General features: G+C 39.5%; 2 protein-coding genes and 1 long non-coding RNA gene across 27 annotated transcripts in view; 2 read left to right on the plus strand and 1 right to left on the minus strand.

Moving 5' to 3' along the window:
- Positions 1 to 17252, plus strand: part of LOC136448252 (long-chain-fatty-acid--CoA ligase 1-like) — a 33088-nt gene extending 15836 nt beyond the window's left edge. For all 3 annotated transcript variants that reach the window (XM_066447563.1, XM_066447562.1, XM_066447565.1), the window contains 16 exons: positions 719 to 751; positions 1731 to 1782; positions 3065 to 3138; positions 4855 to 4932; positions 5594 to 5728; positions 7016 to 7101; positions 7529 to 7583; positions 8186 to 8281; positions 9177 to 9249; positions 9901 to 9989; positions 10788 to 10904; positions 11535 to 11588; positions 12973 to 13062; positions 14015 to 14116; positions 15125 to 15196; positions 15856 to 17252. In XM_066447563.1, the coding sequence (XP_066303660.1) occupies positions 719 to 751; positions 1731 to 1782; positions 3065 to 3138; positions 4855 to 4932; positions 5594 to 5728; positions 7016 to 7101; positions 7529 to 7583; positions 8186 to 8281; positions 9177 to 9249; positions 9901 to 9989; positions 10788 to 10904; positions 11535 to 11588; positions 12973 to 13062; positions 14015 to 14116; positions 15125 to 15196; positions 15856 to 15993 (1344 nt within the window). In that variant the 3' untranslated portion in view covers positions 15994 to 17252. The remainder of the gene's footprint in view (positions 1 to 718; positions 752 to 1730; positions 1783 to 3064; positions 3139 to 4854; positions 4933 to 5593; positions 5729 to 7015; positions 7102 to 7528; positions 7584 to 8185; positions 8282 to 9176; positions 9250 to 9900; positions 9990 to 10787; positions 10905 to 11534; positions 11589 to 12972; positions 13063 to 14014; positions 14117 to 15124; positions 15197 to 15855) is intronic.
- A 2306-nt stretch (positions 17253 to 19558) lies between these two features.
- Positions 19559 to 21223, plus strand: LOC136448593 (uncharacterized). The gene is made up of 2 exons (XR_010757904.1): positions 19559 to 19885; positions 20247 to 21223. It is a non-coding gene; the product is annotated as an uncharacterized lncRNA (long non-coding RNA).
- Positions 21224 to 23066: 1843 nt separating this feature from the next.
- LOC136449129 (calcium-activated potassium channel subunit alpha-1-like) overlaps positions 23067 to 26412 on the minus strand; it is a 108463-nt gene continuing 105117 nt past the window's right edge. For 20 of the 23 annotated variants that reach the window (XM_066448964.1, XM_066448985.1, XM_066448973.1 and 17 more), the window contains 2 exons: positions 26095 to 26120; positions 23067 to 25777 (listed from right to left, as the gene is read on the minus strand). In XM_066448964.1, coding sequence (XP_066305061.1) covers positions 25686 to 25777; positions 26095 to 26120 — 118 coding nt within the window. In that variant the 3' untranslated portion in view covers positions 23067 to 25685. Of the gene's footprint in view, positions 26241 to 26412 lie in introns of all 23 variants that reach the window. The other 3 variants (XM_066448978.1, XM_066448977.1, XM_066448980.1) reach the window with 3 other exon arrangements.

Raw genomic sequence — 26412 nt, forward strand, 5'->3', positions numbered from 1 at the left:
TCATTACAAGTTCGCGTAGCAAAACCTTTATTGGATCCGTTAGCATCTGTGGTGGCCGCCATCTTGATTTTGTGACGTCACAGGGTAGCCATACCATTTCATTGGGAGGGGTGTTTTGGCGGTCTCTAGCGTTTTCTCTTTTTTTAACAAATCGGCACACAACTATCACACATTCGACTCAGATAAAAAGAAATATTCAATACGAATTCATATTTATAAGAAGACCCCGTAATCGCTAAACTAACAAAGCAAACCTGAAATATATGTAGCACAAATACTTAACTCTGGTTGCATTTCACATTGCATACATACACATATCACATTAACAACACATAGATACACAGAGAAATATAATCCACGGATCCAATGGAAAAGAAAATGCAGTAGAGTGACGTGTACAAATTACAAGGAGGTGTACATATACATGGTATTCAGGGCAGGAGTAGTAGGTAGCAAAACAAGAAGAAAAACAAATTATTACTGTAACATGATTTGTAAATCTCAATAATAATGGAATAAACTCGAATAAAGTGTCAGGAATAATTGTAAATGAAAATATGAATTACAGCGGAGTTACATATGTACTAGAATGGAATTGTAACATAAGTCTTAGATATACATGTACATGTAGAATAATCAAGTTTTGTGCACTTGATGACTGTAAAACTTAAAGGATTTGCTATGTTCTTAATAGTAAATTGTCTATTTTTGTTGTTAGGAACAAGGAAAGCAAGAACCACAAGAAGCTGTGGTGAGTATTCAACCTACAGAGTGTTTCTCCTCGTTCATCTAAAGTTGAAAATGGAATTTGTATAACTTTGCAAGAAGTACAGCACATTATTACAGAATACCATCAACTGCATTGTACTTTATTCAATGACTCTATCTTTCCATCCTCGTTCACCAGGACCCTTCCGCTCCACGTTACATCGCTTGCAGAAAGGGCCCTGGTAACACGGGATGGCATCCATGGTTATTGCAGGTCGACGAGACTTGCTGATGAATAATTAATGAGCTAACCCTTATTTGGGACAAACGGCAGTTGTAGCTCATGAATAGTTAATGAGCTAACCCTTATTTGGGACAAACGGCAGTTGTAGCTCATGAATAATTAATGAGCTAGCAGTAACACGTAACCTGATTGGTTGATAGCTTCCCAGCGTTCTTTGCGCGCTTGCTTCCGATGAGAGGAAGCAAACGGGTTTTAACCCCTCTGATTGGCTGAAGCTGTTTTGGTGGCGATATCGTAATAACCATGGATGCCATCCCGTGTTACCAGGGCCCTTTCTGTGAGCGATGTAACGTGGAGCGGAAGGGTCCTGGTGAACGAGGATGTATCTTTCAAGTTGTTTAAAATGTGACTTTTAATTTTGGTGTCTACATGTACTTGCAGTCTAAGAAACCAATATAGACTGGGGCTCTGTAGAGCTGTACACAGAACTGCCAGCCAGTGTCTCAAACTAAATCACACGTCATTGTTGTCATTATTTTATTTCTGGGCTAAGTGTCCTTCTTGATGAAGACTTTTATTTCTGATATCTGTTGTTATTTCAAACACAAGTTGAAGAGTAGCTTGTACGTGGTAAACTGTCTCAGGCAGGCCTCCAATGACTGATGTACACTGCACGGCTGCCAGCAGCACACTGAAGCCTATAGTTTACATTATTCAGCCTTTATATAGTTTAACTGGGGTCTTTAAGACTTTTTCCTCTTTTATCACCATTTCCCAGCCTCCCAAGCCAGATGATCTCTGCACAATTTGCTATACCAGTGGAACAACAGGTCAGTTTTCCCCTCTTCCCAGTATGTCCAAGTTTGTTGCAAAGTTGTGGCAGTGTAGGGAGTGTATTGTTTTTCAACCTTGTCTGTCTGTGTCTGTTTGTTTCTATGTATGTATGTATGTGAGTGATTGTTTGTGTGTGTGTGTGTGTGTGTTTTTTTATGTATATGTATATATTTGTGTCTGTGTGTGTGTGTGTGGGAGGGGATGTGTCTGCAATACCAAATATACACAATGAAGCATTACTACATACCCTCAGTGGTGTTATTTTTTTGTCTGGGAGAATGGAAAGGTTGCAGTGTGGGTAAGGGGGTGAAGTCAGCCACCTTTTTTTGGCGACGCCTCAGGGGCGAGCCAAATTTTTACTATATTGTGTGCAGATTGCAAGAATTCTAGGAATTGTACAGGAATGTGAAAGTCCATGGGACGATAACTCAAGAATGCCTGGATGTATTGTCTTCATATTTTGTAGGTGGGTAGATATGTGGGAGACCTTGTGATGATTGGATTTTGGGCCCCCTAGCGACTTTCTATGGTACTGCAGGGGAACTTTCACTTTTCAAATCTCGTCTTCTGAACATGCTATAGTCCTGATTTTTAAGTGGTGTATAGCTCTTTGATAGGAAAATATGTCCTGTAGATTTGGACCCCCTAGCGGCTTTTTTTGGAACTGCAGGAGCTGAATTTGACTCAAACTTTGAAAGAGAATAACGCAAGAAGGGGATGACGGATCATCATACTTTTTGGTGTGTAGATAGCTTAAGTAATGGTTCACACAATCATATGCCAATTATGCAAATCAATATCTGATTTGCATAATTAATGAGGACAGTTGATAAATCAGCTGAATTCTATTATAGGACTCTCAAACACATGACATATGTAACTGAGAAAGAGACAAATATCGATAGATACCAATTATGCAAATTGAACTTAATTTGCATAATTAATGACAAAAAACTATAATCCATAGTGGTAAATGATGGGGATTTCATTTTTGCACCATTTGTGGCCACTGTTAGACACAAATCTTGCATAGAGGGCCTCATTTACATAATTTATGAGGAAATGGTACAATATCTTTTTTGTGAAAACAAGATATTTATACATTGGACAACTTGTGTTATTTTGGTAGAGAAAGATTTCGACTGATATGATTTATGCGAGGTCCTTATTTGCATGTGGGCTAAAAACGAAAACGTTAACAGAGACCACCGTCGCCATGGCAACATCTTTTTATGTTGCCAATCTTGTTTCTAAATATTTCTTCTATTTTCCATCCAGGGAACCCAAAAGGTGCGATGCTGTCACACAAGAACATTGTTGCAGCAGGAGCAGGTGTAGCCGTGACTTTCGAGGTGTGTGAGTCACTGTCTATCAGATTAGCCTAATGGTTACACTTTTAGGAATAGATCTTCATCCAGTAGTATATTTTGACAAATTCTTCACCTTTGGAACTGGCCTTTTGTATTGAAGAGACACCTAGCAGGTTGCTTTAAAACGACAACTGCATGGTGATCACAAATAATGCAGAGCAGATTACTAGTACACAGTTAGGTCAGTACTAACCCAAATTTCAATGTTGTAAATTCTGCTCCAACGTAATGTCACAAAGGTTTAGTCAATAATCATGCAAAAAAGGGGGGTGGTCCAGCTCAACCTCATAGAACGGCTGGGAGTTCTTTAAAGGTGCCCTAAGCGATTTCAGGGGGTAAAACTGGAAATATTCTGGAAAAATCAACCCAGAATCCAGCCGTAACCGTTTTCTGTCGACAATTTTCGGTAACTTCCGGTCGCATGACATCACAATGTCCGAATACATTGAGACATGACCACGTGATTAATTGTCTGGAAGCGTTCGGGACTAATCGGTCAAAATCATGCATGTTCGGAAGATTTGAAATAACGGCTGGCCCCCCCAAGTGCTCAGATTTTCAATGAGTTCCCACTACACAACGACATCGCATATTTGCTCCATGATGGTCGATATGCAATGGGATAGTGTTAACTTACTATGGATAGCAATCACTAGAAAATTGATTTTGAAAATACGACTTTACACGCCCTAATATTGCTTAGGTTGCCTTTAACAAAGCCAACCTTCGACTCCTCTTGAATTTCTGATATATCCATCTGCACTGTGAATACCAAACTGTACAACTCTGTTTTAATGTCAAATAAAGCTGGTGAACTGAACAAACTTTGACCAAACTGGGAAAGCTTGGACCCTTCATGTTTCCCCAACACAAAAATTCTCTATGTTGGACCAAACTTTTCAAGGAAAGATTTTTCAGGCACTTTAATGCTATTTTCTTTTATATTCCTGTATTGCCCAACTCTACCGTGATGTGAGCGCTCTTTGTACTCTATAGCAGTACGTTTCTAACCTATTGAGTAGTTGTGTTGAGTAGAATTGCTTTGACTGAAACATAGATCTGCATCTGTCATATATACCAATCCACAAACTGTGACATCTCTATACCTGTGCACGGGAATCGTGTCACTTTGTTTTTGCGGAAGATGGCATCCATGTTACTGTTGCCTAGGGGTGGATACCGGTTTGGCTTAATAAGGTCCAAGTCCAAGTTTAGGTCCAGAGATTTAGGTTCAGGTCCGGACCTGAACCTGGACCTGATCCTGTCCAGTTGAATTATTAGACCAGTATTAAGCATAGAGAATAATACTGACACGCACGACTATAAAAGTTTCTTGGTAAGAAGACTTTCAAGATAAACCAGTGTTTGATATTTGAATGTTACACTTATTTTAGATGCCTTTTTTGTCAGAGGGGGGACTCAAGACACTTTTTATCAAAGAAAATAGAAACATGTATTTGTACTTTGTTCAGGTTTTTTTGGACACAGATTTTAGGCTTTCAGGTTTTTGGACTCGGTTCTTGGATGTTATAAAGGTCCGAATCAAGTCCAGCGAACCGGTATCCACCCCTACTGTTGCCATATGTAAATTAAAGCATGATTCCAAATATTTGAACATGCAGGCTCTACAAAACATCTGTGTTTGTAATATTGAGGATACTTGAAGATTTAAGACTCTATCTTTTCTTTAACTTGCAGCAAAAGTTCAAAATGACCCCAGAAGATGTCCACATCTCCTATCTTCCCTTGGCACATATATTTGAGAGACTCGTACAGGTAGGTTTGTGTCTTGTCCTAGTTCTAAGAAAATGGTTCCCCTTGTACTGAGATTAATGTATTGTTTTGTTTTGGTATGTCTCGTATTACTGTAGATTTTGAGAGTTTGTGGTGTTTTTATTTTTGTGGTGCCTCTTCACTGTGAAATCTTGACACAGCGAGTACTGTAAATGCATTTAAGTTCGCGTGGTTTTTATTTCACGCTAAGGCGAAAATGGAGTGTTCGCGGTGGTTTTAAGTTTGCCGCAGCGCTATAGTTTCATGCTGCTACAGTATTGGACAAAAATGTTCGGGGTGGTTTTAAGTGCGCGATGAATCGGTCACCGCGAAAACCTTGAACATAAAACCACCGCGAACATTTCTGCATTTACAGTGTTTTTGTGCTATAGTATTGTTTCAACTGTAAACTTTCCACTTCTACCGCAAAATCAAATCCCTTTGAAAATAAATGCATTTACTGTCGTACCTGTTTCAAGAATCTTACATGTTTTGACGCCTCTGTGTCTTTTAAAATGTTTGTACATTTGGATGTAGGTAAATGCTACCTTGTCCCCCCAGCGACACGGAGGTCAAGGGACTAGGTAGGTAGGTAGGTACATGCTAATGTTGTATATACATGAATAAAGAAATAATCTTAAAAAGATACTTTTGTTTTCGACAGTGTTACCTGTTCTGTAGTGGAGCAAGAATTGGGTTCTTCCAAGGAGATGTGAAGAAGCTGACAGACGACATCAAAGAGCTCCGTCCCACATTATTCGCCACCGTGCCCCGGCTTCTCAACAGAATATACGACAAGGTGAGATGATGAGAGGTCCCGGGTTCGAAACCACTGGTAGCCCCGATGTTGTGCCCTTGGGAAAGGTACTTTATATGACTTTCCTCGCTCCACCCAGGTGTGAATGGGTACCTGACTTCGGTTGGGGAAGGTCATATTGAGGTCACCTGCTGGCGCCAAATGGCAGCCACCCAGACACTTGCGACAGTTCCACAAAGTTCAAGTGTGGAGCAAATATGTATCTGTTGTGTATTACGTGATTGTAAACCCTGCAGCAATTCAGCACTGGCTGCCATTGCAGGGGTAATTTCTGACCAATAAACCATTATTATTATTATTAGATTCATGGAGTATTTGTGTACAGTACTTTTTAGTTAGATTTTTCTTCATACAGGTATAAAAACAACTTCTTGTTGTCCCAGCCAGCAACACAACAATGAGACCACAATGATATGCAGAAAATGAATATAGATTATGGTATACATGATGCATATTGTAAATTCTTTGTTGTGATGAACAATAAATCCTTGTGGGTTTTGTGATGATTTATGACTCATAAAGGAAGGGTTCGGCCATAGTCCTTCTTTGTCTATAGGTCTTAGTGGCAACACGAGGCCACTGCTACAAGCTCAGATTTCTGTTAGCAAAGTTTGTGCTGAGAATTCAGTCTTTCAGTGTTAAAACAATAGCATACTGGAACAAGCTTCAGGTTGAAGCTAGCAGAGACAGTTAACTAGTTTAAATTGAGATTAAACAATTGCTGGTAGCACTAGATGTTTAAAGACTGAGACTGAGGGGAACCCTTCAATTTGTAACAAGATGGCTTAAAGGGCTGACGTCATAGTTGCGTTGCGCAGTGGAGTGCAAAAAATGAGAACACAACTATAGTCCCAAAATAAACCTTTGAAAACTTTGGTCCATTTTGGAGACTTTTGGGCTAGAAGGAGCAGCTTTCCCATTTTGGTCAAAATTTGTTCGTTTCACTTGTTTACTTGGCGTAAGGAGATATCTTAGTGGTTTGGTTTCACACGCCCTGAGTGGACTAGTACTGTTCCAGCCTAGAAGTAGGTCAAAGTTGAGGGTTGTTTTCTTCTGTCAGCTGTCCCCAGCGATCAAGCTCGTCAATTATCTGTTTTCTTTGCATGATTCTTAAGTAGACAGTTGTGGCTTTCTGGTGCATAAGAATTTTTTGGGCTTGCAATGTCAGTAAATACTTTTCTGACATTGTTTCAGTGCATTAAAGCATGGCTTCCTATGCACAAGTCTGACTGTGGTATCTGCCCTAAAGAAGAGTTATGTTGTTGACAGGTCATGGCGGGAGCAGCCAGTGCTGGCTTCGTCAAACGTCTCATGCTGAACGTGGCACTCAAGAGGAAGGAAGCAGCGCTGAACAGGTACGCATCATCATCATCATCAGTACGACGGGTACGCCTAGTCCAGCCGCAGTCTTCATAGTATGAATGACTTGGTTGTATAGATAAGGCCATGTTGATTTGATTATATGAATGACATCCACGCGCGCATCAATTTTTGTCCATTTCCACACAAAAAAGTTTTCTACCATTATACTGTAAATCATGCAAAGCAGTTATAAAATGAGGAAATATATGCCGTAAATTGTAAAAAGATATTTCGGAAAACGGATACTAATGTCTAGAAGACCAAACTCAGAGAGGAAGGTGTGAAAGACCAAAGAATGAAGAATCCATTCTTTGGTATACCATTCTCTGTGTGTTAAGTCATCTGTTCATCCTCCTTGGTTCAACCTTCCTGACCATATAGATTTCACCTTATTGTAACATTCTGTTGTCTTCTTGACAGGGGAGTCTTTAACAACCAGACAATGTGGGACAAGGTGGTCTTCAAGGTGATACAGGTGAGAAGAACTTAAACCTAGACTTGTAAGACATGTACCAACAATAATGATGATGACTTTCTCTGCAAAAATGCAGTTTTTCTGTAGCATCCTTTCATCATATTTCAAGTATCCTATGAAATGAGCAGAATTTGGAGCTGGGATACATACCTGTACCTAGCCTGCACCATTCAATAACCTGGATGTATATGGATGTTTGTCTGCAGTATTGACCTTTGAAATGCAAAAGAAATGATTGCAAACAGTGTGATCCCTTCTTTGTAAGATTAATTTTGAGCGGTGAAACTTGCTTGGTGCAGGTGATTTTCAACATGTATGCAGAAAAAAGTATCAGTAGCCCTGTTTTACGTCTACTGTAATTCACTTTATCTTACCGTTGCAAAATTTCACGGTGTAAGGAAAATGGACATTTTCACTGAACTTCACGGTGGTAGCAAGTGATTTAAAAAACAGACGTGTGAAGTAACAACAACAGGACCTGGTTTTTTCACCGTGATGATATGTTCACGGTACAGAGCTGACCGTAAAAACAGTGAACATAAAGTTACAGTGAAAGAAACAAGAATTACAGTACATGTATGTTTGTTGTTTGTTGTTGCCAGGCTAACCTGGGAGGACGTGTGAAGTACATCGTGACGGGGGCCGCACCACTGTCGCCTGCCATCATGACGTTCCTCAGGTGCTCCATGGGGTGCTTAGTAAGTACTGTAACTTCACTTATTTTCTCTGGGACTTAATTTCACGATATGAGGTGAAGGAAGGTTTTTGCGGGGTTGTAAGTAAAACAATTTTGTGGTACAGACTAGTAAGACTACAGATGTTTAAGGGTTACGTATTTTGTCTGTTGTATCATACAGGTGTTTGAGGGTTATGTATTTTGTCTGTTGTATCATACAGGTGTTTGAGGGTTATGTATTTTGTCTGTTGTATCATACAGGTGTTTGAGGGTTATGTATTTTGTCTGTTGTATCATACAGGTGTTTGAGGGTTATGTACTATTTTGTCTGTTGTATCATACAGGTGTTTGAGGGTTATGTACTATTTTGTCTGTTGTATCCTACAGGTGTTTGAGGGTTATGTATTTTGTCTGTTGTATCATACAGGTGTTTGAGGGTTATGTATTTTGTCTGTTGTATCATACAGGTGTTTGAGGGTTATGTATTTTGTCTGTTGTATCATACAGGTGTTTGAGGGTTATGTATTTTGTCTGTTGTATCATACAGGTGTTTGAGGGTTATGTATTTTGTCTGTTGTATCATACATTGTACAGGTGTTTGAGGGTTATGTATTTTGTCTGTTGTATCATACAGGTGTTAAAGGGTTATGTATTTTGTCTGTTGTATCATACAGGTGTTTGAGGGTTATGTATTATTTTGTCTGTTGTATCATACAGGTGTTTGAGGGTTATGTATTTTGTCTGTTGTATCATACAGGTGTTTGAGGGTTATGTATTTTGTCTGTTGTATCATACAGGTGTTTGAGGGTTATGTATTTTGTCTGTTGTATCATACAGGTGTTTGAAGGTTATGTATTTTGTCCGTTGTATCATACAGGTGTTTGAGAGCTATGTGTTTTTTCTGTTGTATCATACAGGTGTTTGAGGGTTATGGGCAGACAGAGACAGCAGGTGCGGCATCAATAACATTCCCAATGGACTTCAGTATTGGTGAGTCTCAGTCACTGCTGTGGCAAAGCTTCACACTGCCTGAGTGCTGTCATTTTCACAGATTTGTTGTCATGCTGTAAAGACACATTTCATGTGATTATAGCTATTTAAAATGGCTTGAAACTGTAGTTACTTCCGGGAGGTACTGTTTTGGGTATGTTTGTTTGTTTGTGTTTCCAGAGTTACATATTTTTCATACGCTTGTCACATTTACTACAGACTGAAAGGAAGTTAAGGTCATCCGTTAATCTTATAGTGACAACTGATGCAGCTGTGTATGATATAGCCTCCTTCGCAGACTTCCTATAACGGCGGCGAATATGTTGGGGGGGAGGGGGTGACGCGATTTCTTTCACGGGCTAAGGTTCTCTAATGCCGGAAAGGGACTTTCCCTGCCAAGGGAGTTATGTAGCCGAGGGACAACTGCATTTATATGTATATGGATAGGATGGCGGTCACCCCTCGGCTACATAACTCCCTCGGCAGCGAAACTCCCTTGCGTGCGCAACACCCCCCCCCCCCAAAAAAAATAGACACCGGCGTTCTAGGAAATCTGCGAAGGAGGCTATGTATGATACTCCCCAGACACTCACACAGTTCATGCCATCAATGGATGAGTTATTTTCTTCTTCTGTTTCTACCCCCCCACAGGTCATGTGGGCATCCCCCTGGCCTGCTTGAAGATCAAACTGGACGACGTACCAGACATGAACTACTACGCCAAGGACGGAAAAGGAGAGGTAAGAAATAATCACTAAAGGTCCATTTCATTCTCTTCTGCCTCGCTTGTGGCCTATGCAATATATACCTTAGGGAGGCTCTACTAAACTGGGCTGAGGTTTCCAATTTTGTAGGCATGGCCTCTAACTAGCTGTCAGCCAATCAGAGAATTGACTGAAATTTCTTTAGGTAAAGCCAATTCTCTAATAGGCTGATGGCTGGTTAGAGGCCACTCCCACAACAGTCGAAACCTCAGCCTGGTTTAGCAAAACCTCCCCACGGTATATTGTATAGGACACAGGCAGAGGAGAGTAGTCCATTTGTGCACCTTGAGTTCTAAATATTCTTGTCATGACAGTTTGTTGTTTGTAACAATTTGATTATTATTATTATTTATTTGAATATTTATTAACTGAGACAAAAACAAATGATGTTGTGTTGAATTTAAAAGAACTGTCTTCATATTTACTCTCAATTCAGAATAGTTCTCAACCTGATGAAGATATTAATAGATTAAGAAATACACAGAAACTCATATTCCTTTTGAAATCTTCCAACCCACTCATCAATGAAAGTGTGGGACTTTTTCTTTCCCACTGCTTTCAAATAAGAAATCAAACCCCACATTAGAACCATAGATATAGAAATGTATTGTAGAATAGCAATATAGTATGATCTTGTATCACATGTATGCCTTATGTTTTTTACTTAACAATTGTACTTCGACATTGGTGTCAACATGCAATTAGCCTACGGGCATGAATTTCCAATAAACTTATTAAATGGGACCATTAATGAAAGTCCTCCGCTGTTCACAGATCTGTGTGAAAGGAGCGAATGTGTTCAAGGGATATCTGCACCAGCCAGAGAAGACAGCAGAGGCGATAGATGCCGATGGATGGCTACATACAGGAGACGTCGGTGCATGGACTCCAGTAGGTGTCATAAGCATCGCTTTTCTGACAACGTCTGGGAAAAGTATTGATAAGACAACTGTATAGCATGGTAGAGTACATGTTAGTTAAAATCCTCCCACACCATAAGGTTTATAGGGCGGTGCCCATCTCCGTTTCATAGCCCTGGGCCACACTGTGGTGCAATCACTGCAGCAGGGGGCTAGTCCACTGGCAGTGGAGTGTGTTTAACTTCCATACTGTTTCATAAGTATGTACCATTTTTACAAAGTCTTTGGTATGACTCAATGTGCCTCTTGTCCAGAGGTGTCCTACCCGGGAGTTGAACTCGGGCCTTCTGGTTCCAAGTAATCAGAACCAGATGTGGTAAGTAACAGAAGCACAGACCACTACATCACAGGGACACCCCCCGGAAGAGTACATGTAAATGTAGTAAATTATGATTAACAAAAAGAGGAATAAGCAATAAGCGTCTTGATTTCTTGTCAACAGTAGTCAATGTATATTACAGAAGATGCAACAAAATACTACTGGTGGAGTTAATATACTGCAAATGATTACACGCACACACACGTACGTACTAGATATTACATACATACATATATACATACATATTTAAACTAAATTTTATGTCCTTGTCCACTCTTACAGCAAGGAACGCTGAAGATCATTGACAGGAAGAAGCACATCTTCAAACTTGCTCAGGTGGGTAGAGAAGTCTCATCTTATTAATATATTTCTCATGCTCCCCCGGGAAATTTCAAGGCTCTAAATCTTAAAGCTTTGAAGTAATATGTCTTGCCTTTGAAAGGGCGATTTTAAAATGGATTCACATTTATTTTGTGGGGTGGTTTGTGGGACTGTTGATGACCTGTTGAAATTGTCTTTCAATTTCAAATGTTTGTCCGTCGGGGGACGGAGTAGTTGAAATTTCTGTCTGTCCTAAGCAGCAAGAATAATAAAGGCTGTAGAGAGTCCCAGATGTCATCCCATCTATTTTTTTATTAATTGACATTGGTGGAAGGATTGACATAACAGGTGATTCACCTTTTTAAAGGCACCCAGAACATTTTATGAGGCTTTAAAACTGGAAATATTCTAGTTGCTGTAATCTTTATGAAATTGACATTTAATGCCACTGTTTACCACATTTGCGTGCAGATTTCTTATCAAAAGTGCTCAAAAGCGGCACAAAAATAAGCTACTTGGTGATCTTTTAGTTTCATGCGTCTAGTGTAAATAGACCGATACCATAGCCCCGCCCACCTCCATCAAAACATAGAAATGCAAAATTAAAACATAAAAATGCAAATATTTACGGACATGCAGTCACTCTCTCATTGGTTGAATCAGTAATTGTGATGGAGAGTCAGGGGCTTGGATTTTCTATCAGTTCTCACCACACAACTACATCGTATCTTTGCTCCTTTAATGTCGATATGTAATGGTATAGTGTTATTGAAACTTAAATATGTGTAGGAATGACTAGAAACTGGAGTTTTTTTATTCAAGTTTCAAGCCTCATAAAATGCTCTGGATGCCTTTGAGGTGTCAACCTGCAGACCAGGCTGTAAGGTTTGATCCACTTACACAGAGAAGGACCCTCGCTCTTATCGACGAGTGGGGTGGGTTCTTATGTGCCTGAAGTGTAGCTCTCCTCAAACATGGGACCTTCATTTAACGTCCTAGCCAAGGGCCGCCCCTAACCGAAGCTAGGTACTCATTTTCACCTGAGTGAAGTGAGGATATAAGTGCCTTTCCCAAGGGCACAACATAGGCGACAACCACAAGACCACCTTGCCACATCCCACAAACTAGAACATAAGATATCAAAACAGGAAGTTCTGCTGCAGTACCGTAACAAGCCGCTAGGGGGCTCAAAATCTAATCATTTTCAGGTCTCACCAACATACTAAATATCAAGACAATCTATCCAGGCGTTCTTTAGTTATTCTGGTCTTTTACACACATCCAGACATCCAGACAAACGCTACCCTCTGCATAACCTTCTTGGCGAAGGTAATAATAGATAATCTTGTCTGCTGTACTATATGACAAGTTGAAGTGTTAGTGATTCATCTACCTACAGGGAGAATACATCGCCCCAGAGAAGATAGAAGGTGTGTACCTGCGCAGTCCACTGGTGGGACAGGTGTTCGTGCATGGAGAGAGTTTACAGGTGAGTGGACACACAAACAGATCCAGGTCTCCATCCTTTTCTAGCACTGTCCACTCCTTTGGTCTCTTCTCTGCATAGTAAAGTCTAGCATTTGAATATACTCAACAAAGACAAGAGGTACATGTAGGCTCTGAGTCACATCATGGTCCTCGTGACGACATGGTACTGCAGGTAAGTCTATTTATGTTCGCGAGCACTTAATTTCGCGAAACTTAGCAAGACAGGACTTCGCGAGGTCTTTGAGTTCGCAAACGGGTGTTATGAATTTTTTCGGTAGCGCAAGGTAAAATTTTGATATTCTGAACTGTCTTAAACGCTATTTCCCGCATTCTGAGGGGCAAAATTTTTGAGTAAAGGTACGTTTCATGTGTCCACATTTACGCCAAGGAGCGCTAGCGGAGGTTTCCCGCCATGCACATACATGTACGATTTATTTACATGTATTTAATTTTGTTTCCATGCCAAGAAAATGAAGTGAATGTTGCCTTCAGAAGAGGCTTGGCTACATTTTATCGATATCGTAACAAAGGCCGCAAAAAACTGCATGAATTCTTCCAAAACGCGGTTTATTTTGGGTACCTTTTGCTACATGTTACAAACTGTTCTGAGAATATAAATAGACTTACAGTAACCAGGATCAAACAATTCAGAAGTTTGACCTTCCGTTTACACAGATTCTGAGTATTTTCATTCTGACCAAACATTTACATAGGGATTGGGGACAGACTAGTCTGTGTATTCCTAAATAAATGATCCTAATAATATCAACATACAGGGATGGCATTTTTCTCCATGTTGTACCACAAAAGATGTGTCAGTGTCATTACTTACTACTACATGTTGACTGCTGAACCAGGAATAAAAACATTGCATTAAAAGGATTTCATGTCTTTTCCATGGTTTGAAATATGTTCCACATGTGTCCCTTTCTTGTCCTCCCTGTTGCTCCAAGGCCTGCCTGGTAGGAATTGTGGTGCCTGATGAGTTGACCTTCCCTCAGCTGGCATCTTCCAAAGGCATCACAGGGGACTTGGCAGAGCTCTGCAAGAATGCGGTAAGCTTCCCTCTACGTGTCAAGGGTCAACACTTATTACTTAAGTCTCTAGAAGGCCTATATGATCTGGAAGACAACAGAAGTAGTGATATGGCGTATCTTTGGTACGTAAGGGACTGGCATCAGCAGCCGAAGGACTCACAGAAGTACTGTAGACACCGTAGCAGTAACGTCTAGTGCAGTGAGAGTGTGAAGTATTGTTTTGACAGGTTTGCATAGCAAAACCTTTGTTGGATCCGTTGGCATGTGTGGTGGCCGCCATCTTGAATTGTAACGTCACAGGGTCGCCATACCATTTTATTGGGAGGGGTGTTTTTGGGGGTCGTTAGCGTTCTCTCTACTTTTAACAAATCGGCTCACCACTATCACACATTCAACTCAAATGAAAATAAAAATTCAATACCAATTCATATTTATAAAAAGACCCAGTAATCGCTAAACTAACATAACAAACCTGAAGTAAATGTAGCACAAATACTTAACTCTAGTTTTCACTTGTCTGCGTGTGTGTGTGTGTTTCTATGTTGCCCAATAAACACAATCCAACATTTCCATGCATTCTCACTATTGATATTTTTGTCTATGGACTGGTAGGGTCACAAAGTATTATGGGTTAGGAGATGAAGTCTACCATCTCTAATTGCCTTGTTAAAGAGATTAGCATGAGGATATTAACATATGTATCACAACATATTCATATTGAGTCTCCGGGGCACTCCGTACGGTTAGAAGGGGTCAAAATCCCTGAAATTGGAACCGGATTTCTTCGTAAGAGGAGTAAAGGAGGCGATCTACATCAGAGCCCACAGACCTACCTTGAACAGAGACGGGGGGAGACACAAGTTATCTGGCACGTATGATCTGCTACTACGGTCACATGTCTCTGACGTCACGTTCCAGAAGTAGGCGGGTCTATTCCGTGAGTCAACAGAAAGTCCCAATCTCTTTACAGTGTTGGATGAAAAGTTTAATCTCAGTTAGTAATGAGGATAATCTGTTTTGCTCCAGGACCTGAAGAAGGAGGTTATGGACAGCATCACGGCCCTGGGGAAGAAATCTGGCCTGCACTCATTTGAACAGGTGAGGACTATAACAAGCCTGGTATCCATCCTGTTATAGCTCCGTTTGCTCCATTGATAGAGAAATGGCCTTTGAATATTGGCCTGAAATGTAGGTGAGAGCTCTGATTGGCTACAAGTGGCACTGTCCATGTAGTGGCATGGCAACAGGGTTGGAACAGGCATTTGGAAGTTACACCCCCGTCATACCGCTTCTGAGAAAGATTTGATTTCCTAAATAAGGCATGACGTAAGGATTAAACATTTACATGGGCATGGCCAGACTTTTCTGTGTGGAAGTGGAGCAAACTAGACATAGAATATGGTGGATGCCATACTAAAACAGTATTTGTTACATTATCGATTGAGCTTAAGTAAAAGGTTGCTCAAATGAAGTATTAAACATTCTTCAAAAGGAGTATTTGTCATGACATTTGTATTATTATCACAGACTGTGAGATTGCAATGCATTGATACAATGATATCCATTGCTATACTTACTTGTAGGGCTATTCCTACTTTCCTTCAGAAAAATCTCTTAACAGTAACATATTTTAATGCTTATAAATGAGGCAGTTATTTCTTGTCAATGATATTGATAACTGTGTTGGTTTCATAATGACTGTGCTCATTTTCATTTCATAGTTTTTGCCTAAAATTTGTCTTTTTCTTCCCCGATAGGTGAAAGATCTTCACTTGTGCCCTGAGCCCTTCTCAGTAGAGAACGGACTCCTCACTCCCACCTTTAAGTCCAAGCGGCCGCAACTGAAGGACTTCTTCAAGAACGAGATCACAGAGATGTACGGCAAGCTCACGTAAAATCAGGATGTGATTGACAGCTGTCAAGAGTAATCAATCTTCTGCCTCAGGATCTACATCACATGACGTTCTATGCCATTGTTAAAATTGACCTTGACGCAATACAAAATTTGGATTTTTTTTGCCTTGAAGAAATCTGCAATATAAGAGTGATTTGACTTGAGTTTAAGATTGCTTCGTTGTGTCTTTAGCTAGGTGTAAATCTCAAATTGAAGTCGTAAAATTCATAAGTGCAAAGCAATGTTTAACCCAAGGTTGTTGCTTTAATTTGAAATACAGTTGTTAAAATACCTTTACAGTTCTGTAACTTAAAACACGATTTCTGCAGCTGGGAATGATAAGATTTGCAGAGGAAAAAAAGCAATTTGAAAGTGCAACCAGTTTAACTAGACACTTCAAGTAATTTGGTATAGCAAAATATTAGTGAAAGTTTGTATGCAATCAGTTTATGAAGTAGGAGTTCTAAAGCCATATTTCAACACTTCTTGCTTCCTAGCTATTTTGTTAGTTAGATATATCCTAGCTTTGTTGGGGCATGTTTATATTGTCTGTCATTATGAAGAGTTGCAAGTGACATTCAAAATTACCAGCACCAAGCATTTTTTACTGTCTTCTATTTTCTGACTTGAAATGATATGGAAGTTCAGATAGTTCACATAGACTTTAAGCCATAAAACCTTGTTGATATATATAACAGTCTCTTTAGTTCAAATTTCTAGATAGTATGGTTGTATGGAACATGAAGAAAATTTGAAATACCTTTTCTGCGTGAGTTTATATGTATAAGGTAGGGTCTTCAGATGGCAATGCTCTCAATGCAATACTTGTACACTTCTACTGTGTCTTGTTATAGCACAGGTTACAACATGTGGTCCCTTTTTACACATGATTCAAACCTGTATTAGGATGCTTGTATATTATGCATGCAACAGAATTCTTGTTAGTCTTGTTCCAGCCTATTCCTAATCTCCAAGCAGATGTTGTAAAGTTTTCTAGTTGTTCAGATTTTCTGACTGTCCTCTACACCAGTTGTACTCTCCAAGCAGAGGTTTGGTGGAGAAGATTGTTGCCTTTTTACCATATGCCCTGTTCTTTGTGGAGAGTACACCAGTTGATGGTCAGAAGACTTAACGATTGTCTACCCAACGTCTGCTTGAAGATTATTGTATCCCCACCCCTACACTAATCTTAGGAATATCTGTTTTGTGGGGAACACAGTTGGAAAATTATAAATCAGAAAGGACAGTGGTTGGTGGGTGCAAGGAGGTTTAAATTTAAACCTCCTTGGTGGGTGTGAAAATGAAAAAAAGAAAAAAACTCTGCAGAGCCCAGCAAATGTTTATAGAAAACAAATGGCTGAATACCTAGAACATGGCCAACTGGACAAAACAATGTACACAGTCTGAAACCCACCTCCACATTTTCCCCTGGTTTCACAAAGTTAGGTTAACTTGTTTTGGTAAGAAGGTGATTTATTGTATCATATTACCCAGTACACAATATTACTGTCAACATACTTAAGAATTATTTCTATTATAATTGTTAATTGCAATGTTTGAATCCTTATGATAATAGATAATTCAGATTAATAATAAGACTGACAATGTTATGAATGGACTAATCCAATGAACTGATGTACGTTTAGAAATGTTGACAACGTTTTGCAGTTTTTCATCGTTACTTGATTAATTACCACCAATTTACACAAATGAATTGCAAGTTTGAGTTGTTCTGTATTTCATCCAGAGGCTTAGATGAGAGCTCTAACTTAGTCTGTTTTCATTCTGTGCACAGAAAACATTTAATTACTCGGTGATTTGTTCACAGACTTGCTTACATTGCTAAAAGTCTAATAAACATTGCAAATGATGATTTACAGTGTACTTCGAATATTTATTCAGCAATACTTGTGCTTTTGTGTTAGTGTGTGTATGTATGTCTGTGTGTGTGTGTGTGTGTGTGTGTGTGTGTGTGTGTGTGTGTGTGTGTATGAATGTATGTGCATGAGAATGAGTGCTTGAAGGCACACTAAACTCAAACAAAGAGGAAAATCAGGAGCTAGATCGTTTTGTAGTTGTTATAAAGTCTTTGTTTTAATGCCTGGTTTCTGGCGGTTCCTTTACTGAAAAGGATGCGAAGGTAGTCTTATTTTGTGTCAAGACATCAGTACAATTGTAATCCTATAAAATGCAATAATCAATGTAACTAATTTTGATCGATAAGTCTACTCAGTAAATCAATCGTCCTCGCCATGTATTGGTGCTGTTTTTGTGATGAGCATCGAGGCATCGGATGCTTTCGCTATCAGGAGAGCATTCAGTTTGAGTTGCATGGATCAAAAGCGACCCCTATTAATCATTGTCAATACTGCAGCCATATTGTAATATTCACACGCTGTCAGTGGCATATTTGAGCATGATTGAGATGCGTCTTTTGTCACTTTTGTCACTGCTAATAAGGAGTTAAAGAATGTATTTTGAAATGACATTATAACGTATTCATTATAACCGTCAACCTGGACCAATCAGCCTCGACATAACAACGTTGAAGGCTAAGTTGCAGTTCTACTTTATTCCGCTGAGTAACAGTGGCGTCGTTGTACCACAGCGAGTTGATGAAGCGACTGGAAATGAATAACAGACCTGATAAACGCTGTCTTTAACAAATGGAGAGTCTTAGAGAGCTCTTACTTAGCAAACGTTTGGAGTTGTTGCTCCCAGATTGTTTTTAAGTGCCAAAATGAGGCTGTCAACTGTTAACGGATTTTTGATAATTCATTCTTGGAAATTACTTAGCCACCATCGATTTTTGAAAGTATTGCGAACCCCCATATACTATGGGTTCCCTTGCTGATGCATTCTGATGTACTGCCGAGAATGCTCTACGAAACCTGTTTGGGTATCATATTCCTGCGACCGTGCGGTTGATGAAGTTCATAACGCTGCAGTTTGTAAAGCAACATAAAGATGGCGTTAAATATGACCGTGAAATAAACTGAATTAATGAAGTACATGGACGTGTATGTATAAAGTGGGGAAAGGGAATTACATATACGCAGTCGTCATGTATTTTGTAAAGACAAAAACAATCTGAAAACCAGAAAATCGAGAAGGATGGGGACAACTGTTTGCTTGATCTTCGGTGGTGCCCCAATGTTACAATAGTTAGACTGGGGATAGATGAGAACTGAATTGAGTTGGTTTCAGTTGTAGTGTTTCACATTAAGCGTCAGGAGACCCGTCCAAAACTACGTGTCTGTCTGACGTAATTAGTTTTTAAGAAAATGAAATTTAAAACTTGGATGCAATAAAACCATGAATCACCAGACGGCACACCTTCACCTCGGTTCTAGCTGATTCTGTACTTGTACCCAATTATCTCAACTGGGTACTCCTGAGCTGCGATACCTTCATCCTTCACTAGGCGGCGCTTCAGCATGGTCGTGTCACGGTGGATGGAGGTCAGCGGTTGCAGTACCTGTATCTGTCACTGGGCGGCGTTTTATCAACACCGTATTACGTTCAGGTGTGGCCCGTTGAGTTAACGAATATGGCTAGATGTAGCTGTGTTCAAGATCGGAGGAGAATGTAGGTTAGTGCACAGGAGACAGAACGTTAGAAAAAAGTCCAAGAGAAGCGTTTTAGAGTTAGCTTGTGAGCTTTCATACTAAATGAGAGTCATCTGCAAACTCGTTTGACAGTACGTCAAACATACCGCGACGTTATGTGTGTATCAGGTACCATAGTGAACTTAAGGTTAAAGGTCAAAAAGTTCAGGTTTGTTGACGTTAAGCCCAGGTGAGTCCGCAGACGTGTGTTACCTGTGCACGTCTTAGACAGGATTTCTCGATTCCGCGGCTTTTCGGTGCAAGTTTAGAGGACCAGGTATGCAGGTATGTATCTTGTTGTTCCGGTTACGTCAATACATCGAGAGTTATGCAATGCTAATGCAATGTCAGTTGTTGTGGATGTGTTATTTTGTATGTTTAGAACGATTTGAGGTCGTCCGCCTTTACGTTTCAAGGATGTGCGGCGCCTTTTACTGGCTCGTTTAACAGTTACTGACTCGTTTCGTAAATGTATCATGAGGCAGGGGAGAGAAGTTTGTTGTTCTGTTGTTGTTATTGTCTCATCATCATCTGGCCGTGAAGGTGTCACGGATGTTTAATGTTTAATTATTGTCTAATTTCAGTAGTAAATGATGTATAAAACTATGGTAAGGTGAGTTATAGTTCCTTTCCCCAATTTCTGCAGTGCTGGTCGCCGAGCTTGTCTGGGTGAACCCAAGGCCAGAGCCGACATCTTCCTTCTGCTGGGGGGACAGGTGCAGAAGTTCGAAGAATCACAGAGCCGACATCTTCCTCCTGCTGTGGGGACCAGTGCAGAAGCTCATCTGAGTCCATTTTACAGATGCAAAACATAGAAATACCGTATTTCTATGAGCTTACAACTGTAAAATGAATTCCCATGAGCTTCATACGGTATAAACATATCTGTCATTATTTCTTACGGAAACTTGAATATGAGTACTTTGCAAAAAAGTCTGTAAAGAAGTACTGTAAAATCTTCATAATTTACCACAATAATAATGATAGATATATTCAACCTTAATGACGATTACCTGTGTTACAGAAGCTCATCAACATAATTTACCCAAATAGTCTATTTTGTGTCTGGACCACAAGTGAAATATACATCCTGTGGAAGTAGTGTATCTTAAATTGGCATGAATCATAGTGTAGTGACAAGTCAGTCTGTACTAGTGTCATAATGGAAAACTTTCATAAGTAAATCATGTGCCTATCTCCATATCTAAAGGATTACAATAAGTCAGTGAGAGAATGATGTGTTAAATATAGATTTTGTATCTTATTGTAAGTAGAGTTATCCGTTCTGCTGTTATAGTTAGAAACCTCACAAGGTGGCCATGCTTTGCATGCATCTGTAATCAACTTGTGTATATTCAGTTAACTTTTGGATGTTGAGGTGTAGAAGCGCTACAAATAACAAAATATTTAATATGAAATAAGGTTTGTTTTTATATCTCAAGTGATAGTGTGAATGCATGTAAGCACGAGAGAGTTCGTTTCAATGTACACTTTGGACGTTGTTCCTTTGTTAGATTTCTGGCAGTAGCATTTATGACAGAATGAGATTCAGTAGATGTGTTTTTATTACCTTCTTTTCTTGTTTATGTCTAAAGTATTGAATAAAGAATACTTTTCTTTGAACTGTTTCTTTGTTTTTGCTTAAATGTCTTTTTGTATCCTCACGTCAGCTTCTGGGCCTCCGGAGTTTGCCTACGATCAAATTGATTGATAGATATGCTGACCAGTCTTCATAGTTTCTCAATAAGTCAATCATTACATTCATAGTAATTACACTCACCTGTGTTACAGGTGGTCATGAACATAATTTACCCACATGGCCTTTTTGGTGTCCAAACCACGAACGAAAGATGCTTGCTCTTAAGGTAGTGTAAAGATTTGCGGGGGTGTAGGTGGGGCTGGGGAAACCAAACACGGGTTTGCAATAACAAATTAGAATTTGCCTACGATATTACACCTTGTATCGAGGGGAGGGCAAGAAGAGTCTGGGAAATTGTGGGAAAATAAACTTATAACGACGAAATTTTACAATATTTGTGTTTTTTCAGTGTAATTCTGAAATACTGCGACATCGTGTTACGTGACGTCTTGCGACACAGCCTGGCGTGGCCAGACCGGCCCTTAGGGGCACCACGGAGGGCCCTAGTTTTTTGAGACACTAAGTTCCCAGACAGAGAACTAGTGATCTCCTAAGCCATAGGACAGCTCAGCTCAGCCGTCCAAGGCTCGCACATGCCAGCCCAGTTGGGCTGGCATCTTCTCCCAAAACTGGGAGGCTGTCGTTCCACGACATAACTCGAAATTATCTTGCCTGAAGCCCAGAGTAGCTCTGTAAAATTTTCATTTGTGGTCCAACAACTGAAACGTTTGAAAAGGTACGTTTGATTCCTCCCCGATTTTCGGGTTAATTTATATATATTTGGACATCTTTGAATTGAGAATAATACATATAATGTTTTTACGTATAACAATCATGCCTGTTGTTGTCTTGCTCCGTTATATCACTTAATCAAGAGCAGACATAGCCATTTGGGTAAATTATGATAATATACCTTAATGGCATGTTGGTTTTGGGTGAACTCACCTCAATTTGAGTTGGTTCTGGCGGATTACACAGGGCCATACTTCAAGCTTTTAAGTCACGGCCCAGTCTTCCATACATGACGCAAAAGAAATCCTTCTTTTTAGGTAACATCTAGAGGAAAATTTCAATCTGTTTTTCTTTTATCCTGTGTGCTTAGTTTTCATTCATATGGTAATGTGCCTGACGATGAAAAGTCCACTACTGCAAATAAAGTTCTGGCCACGAACTGCAAGCTTTCACCCGATCTCACACGCAAACACATACATATTCTCTCTCTCTCACACACACACACACACACACACACACGCACACACATATGCTTACAGACACACACACATGCACACTCATACACACAGATGCACACACACACGCACATACACACACACACATACACACACACACATGCATGCACCGAATAAACCACCGAGTGAGTGACTGAGGATGATCATGACAGCGTAACGACTCAACACAATGAATAACAAAGTATGAAAGTCTTATCTTAGCAAAGAAGGCTATTATAACATTTCCTCATAAACTAAATGTGGCCCTCATTTGCATGATTTATGTCTGATAATGTCTGTTAGATGTCTACTTAACTTCTAAATGCTGCAAGAATGAAATCCCGATCAAATCAGGTATAATTGATATTCATCGATATTCCTCTCTTTCTCAGTTACCTATGTCACATGTTTAAGAGTCCTATATATTTTGTTGTTTTTCCGGGATTCTAGTTTAGTTCTGAAATTTGATTTTAAACGTTTTCTTTGTGAGCATTGTTTTTTGGGGGGTGTGGGAGACTTTGATGACCAAACCTATCCAACATATGACACCCGTCTGTTTATGATTTTGAGACACATACACAAAACCAAACTCAACACATCATTGTGTAATATATCTGATTTTAATCCATAGTGAAACCACCACAACACTGCGTTGCCATTGGCTAGTATCATGTGCCCAGTCAAATGGAATGGAGGTGTACTCAGTGACAACAAAGCCGTATATACAGATTAAATGCTGCAGTAACGTACAATACACCACCATCACTGGAACAACGTAGGTAAATTCCATACACTAACAATCTGTACTGTCATCAGAAGGTGGTGTTTCAAAAACACTTCGGTGGTGTGTGCAAGTCACTCATGACAAATTATGTCATAATTTTAATAAATCATACTTTACAACTTCTAAACTACCAACATGTGTTGTAAACAGACGGAAAGATATCTAAGTTTATCTACACTCTTGTACTGCATGCAAACGTCGAAGTCATAGATTTGGCTTCAACCTGTAAACGGTGGTGCCTTAACAGTCATGTACTGTACAAAAGTAATTCATATCAAAATAATTGTCTTCACAAGAATGAAAACTCAGCTAGTGTAGAAATGACGGCGTTCCAAACGTAGGGGAATGCTGCAACATTCAACGCCTAGATATCACTCTTGTTCATAGATATAATCCAAAACTACTCTATGGCAACAGTTAGGAATCGGAAACAAGGTCTCAAAATGGCTCAATCTGACCTTTGATGCAAAGAACATCACAGGTTACATTTTTTGACATATAGAAATGTAACGATATGAACTAAAAGTCAATCAGAAGTATTTGCAATTAAAAAAAAACAGTTGAAAGTAGAAGCTAGAATACTGCATAGATAGCCATGACTTTTTTCCTACGAGGAAAGTAATCTTAAAAATTGTCTTGACCAGTAAAGAATAAGTCTGCGAGACCTACACATGCTGTTATGACCTGCAGCAAAGATCACAATAAGCCATGTTTATGCAATGAAGACCAAACAATCTCTTATCAACAATACAAACAACTTGACAATGCAGACAAGGGCACACACAACACATTACATCTGGAAATGGGAGGACACACAAGCTTGTACATGTTTGCGATTTTTTTCTCCTTTTTTTCGGATAAGACGTTCTACCCGATTCTTAGATCTTTTTGTATCACTGGCAAGACGTGAAATATCCATGTTATATTCCTTTTTTATGTGTATTAATTTCTTTTTATACACGTACTGGACAAGTTGAAATTTTACAAAAGGTGATAAGGTTACACGTATATTAGGTGCAGTGCGGTATTGTTGAAGTAGGGTACTGTTGTTAGGTTGACTTCGCCCAGTCTTGGAGGACTTTCTCTGTTCCACTCACCACCAACGCAATCTAGGTGCCATGGTGCATGATGTACAAAACGTGCACGCGTACAAAACCTACCTAGTAACATTCATGTGGGCCTCACATACATGTTTTGTAACTGTTACAGTCACTTTCAGTCACTGCATTACAAAAGCCGCGGATCGGACCTTTTAGATATTGATCGCATCTGTCTGTTCAGACTTATAAATTTTGACAAAACTCTTTCCTCACGAGTTGATCGAACTGCACTCAAAGACCTCTTGCACAGGGATAAGGATGGGACGAAACATCCACGACAACGTACGGACAAGACACATCAAGTTTCCCCGCTTCTTGTAATCTCCCCCTATATATAATATGATGTTCTTAAGTGCTACATGACGTGAATTCGAACATGATGTTGCTGTGCGTACAGCGATGGTGGATGGATGGATGGATGGATAGATAGATGGGTGGTGGGTCTACCAGAAGGTGGCAACATGGAACAGAGTCGGAAACTCCTAACTGGGCAGAAGCGACACGAGAAATTCCTTTTCTGCATCCGCACACGTGACACGAGAAAAACACTTGTTCGGCACGCAGACAATGACTTTCTGTGGATGCGCACTTGGGTTCAAGGTGTGACAGACTAGCGGTACAGAATCTGAACACACAGACATCAACAACAAGCTCTTGGATCGCAACGGACAAACACACACTTTTAGATAAACTTATTTACATGAACCATGTTATGGCTCTAAGCTTTTCTGTCCTCCATTCAATATCTTTTTTTTCGTAACACACTGGTATATCCTTTCTTCTTTGTCATACTATATCATGCCATATTGTACGTTATAAGCACTTTGCAGTTACTATATCTTTAGTTTTCACATTGCACCGCTTGCGTAGATTTTCCCTGCATACATTCTTTACTCTTTGATTCAACCTGTCCAAACTCACTCTGCTATCTGTCCCTACTGTATTCAGCTGAAGCAACACACCACAAAAATTGTTCACACATATAAAATAGACAATACACGTAACATACATGTGGCTCAAAAATATCTTACAGCTATATGTATATATATATATATATCATATATATTCATATTCACGTATAAATGTATGACTTGTCGATGAAAATCCTACAGCTTGACAAAATTGCACAAAATAGGACTGCTCTCATTTTCTCGAACAGAATCACTCAAGTTTCACAGGAAAGTGGAGTTACAAATTGACTTCAGTATAAATAAATACACTTTGATGACTAGCCCAATCGCTTGATAATTGATTGGATAATAAGTACTTATTGATAAATCTTGTCAACATCAAAAAGATTGCAGAGAACAACAGATTATTAGCTGCATGGTTGTGATCAGACGTCAAATTCTCTGAAGTGTTTCTCAGTTGTGAAGTCTTTATCTTCCCGTGGTGATCTAGGTAAGGTGACTTGTAGGGTGGACTTTTCTACATGGTGATGAGAGGCAATGGGGAAAACCAAACAAATGTCATAATTATGATATGTCTGATAAATAACTGGATAGAGAAATGCGTTAAAAAAATTATCTATGCAACAAATTTCTGAAGATGGCATGATGGTAGAAAAATATAAAGTTGAATTCACTATCAATGATAACTGGCATGAAAAAGTTAAGATGGGTACTTTAGATAAATATGAAATGATGCTTTAAACATACTTGTACGGTGTTCTTTTGGGACTTGCCAAAGACACGGCTGGGTTTACAGAAATTATAAAAGCATGCCATTTTGTCAAAAAAAGTTACCTTCTAGTCGAATATGCTTTGAACTCCTGTAAGCAATAATGAAAAACAAACAAAAAGAACGCAAAACATCACTCCGGTGTAAAAGATTCAAGAAGGAAAATAGAGGTGCTTACTATACTTTGTTGTGTGCTATTTGCACATTTTGCCTTCAAGTGGCAAGGAGGAAAAAAGAAGAGAGTTCTTGTAAGAGTCAATGTTTTCATTAACATGTTTAAAGATTTGATGATTAATACTAATTAAGTAATTAATCTTTGCTGTTGGGTGAATGACAGAAAAGAGGACGAATTGCACTTGATGGTGATGGTGGGATGACATGTT

This window comes from Branchiostoma lanceolatum, chromosome 14 (genome assembly GCF_035083965.1).
Source record: "Branchiostoma lanceolatum isolate klBraLanc5 chromosome 14, klBraLanc5.hap2, whole genome shotgun sequence".
In the NCBI taxonomy this organism is placed as follows: domain Eukaryota; kingdom Metazoa; phylum Chordata; class Leptocardii; order Amphioxiformes; family Branchiostomatidae; genus Branchiostoma; species Branchiostoma lanceolatum.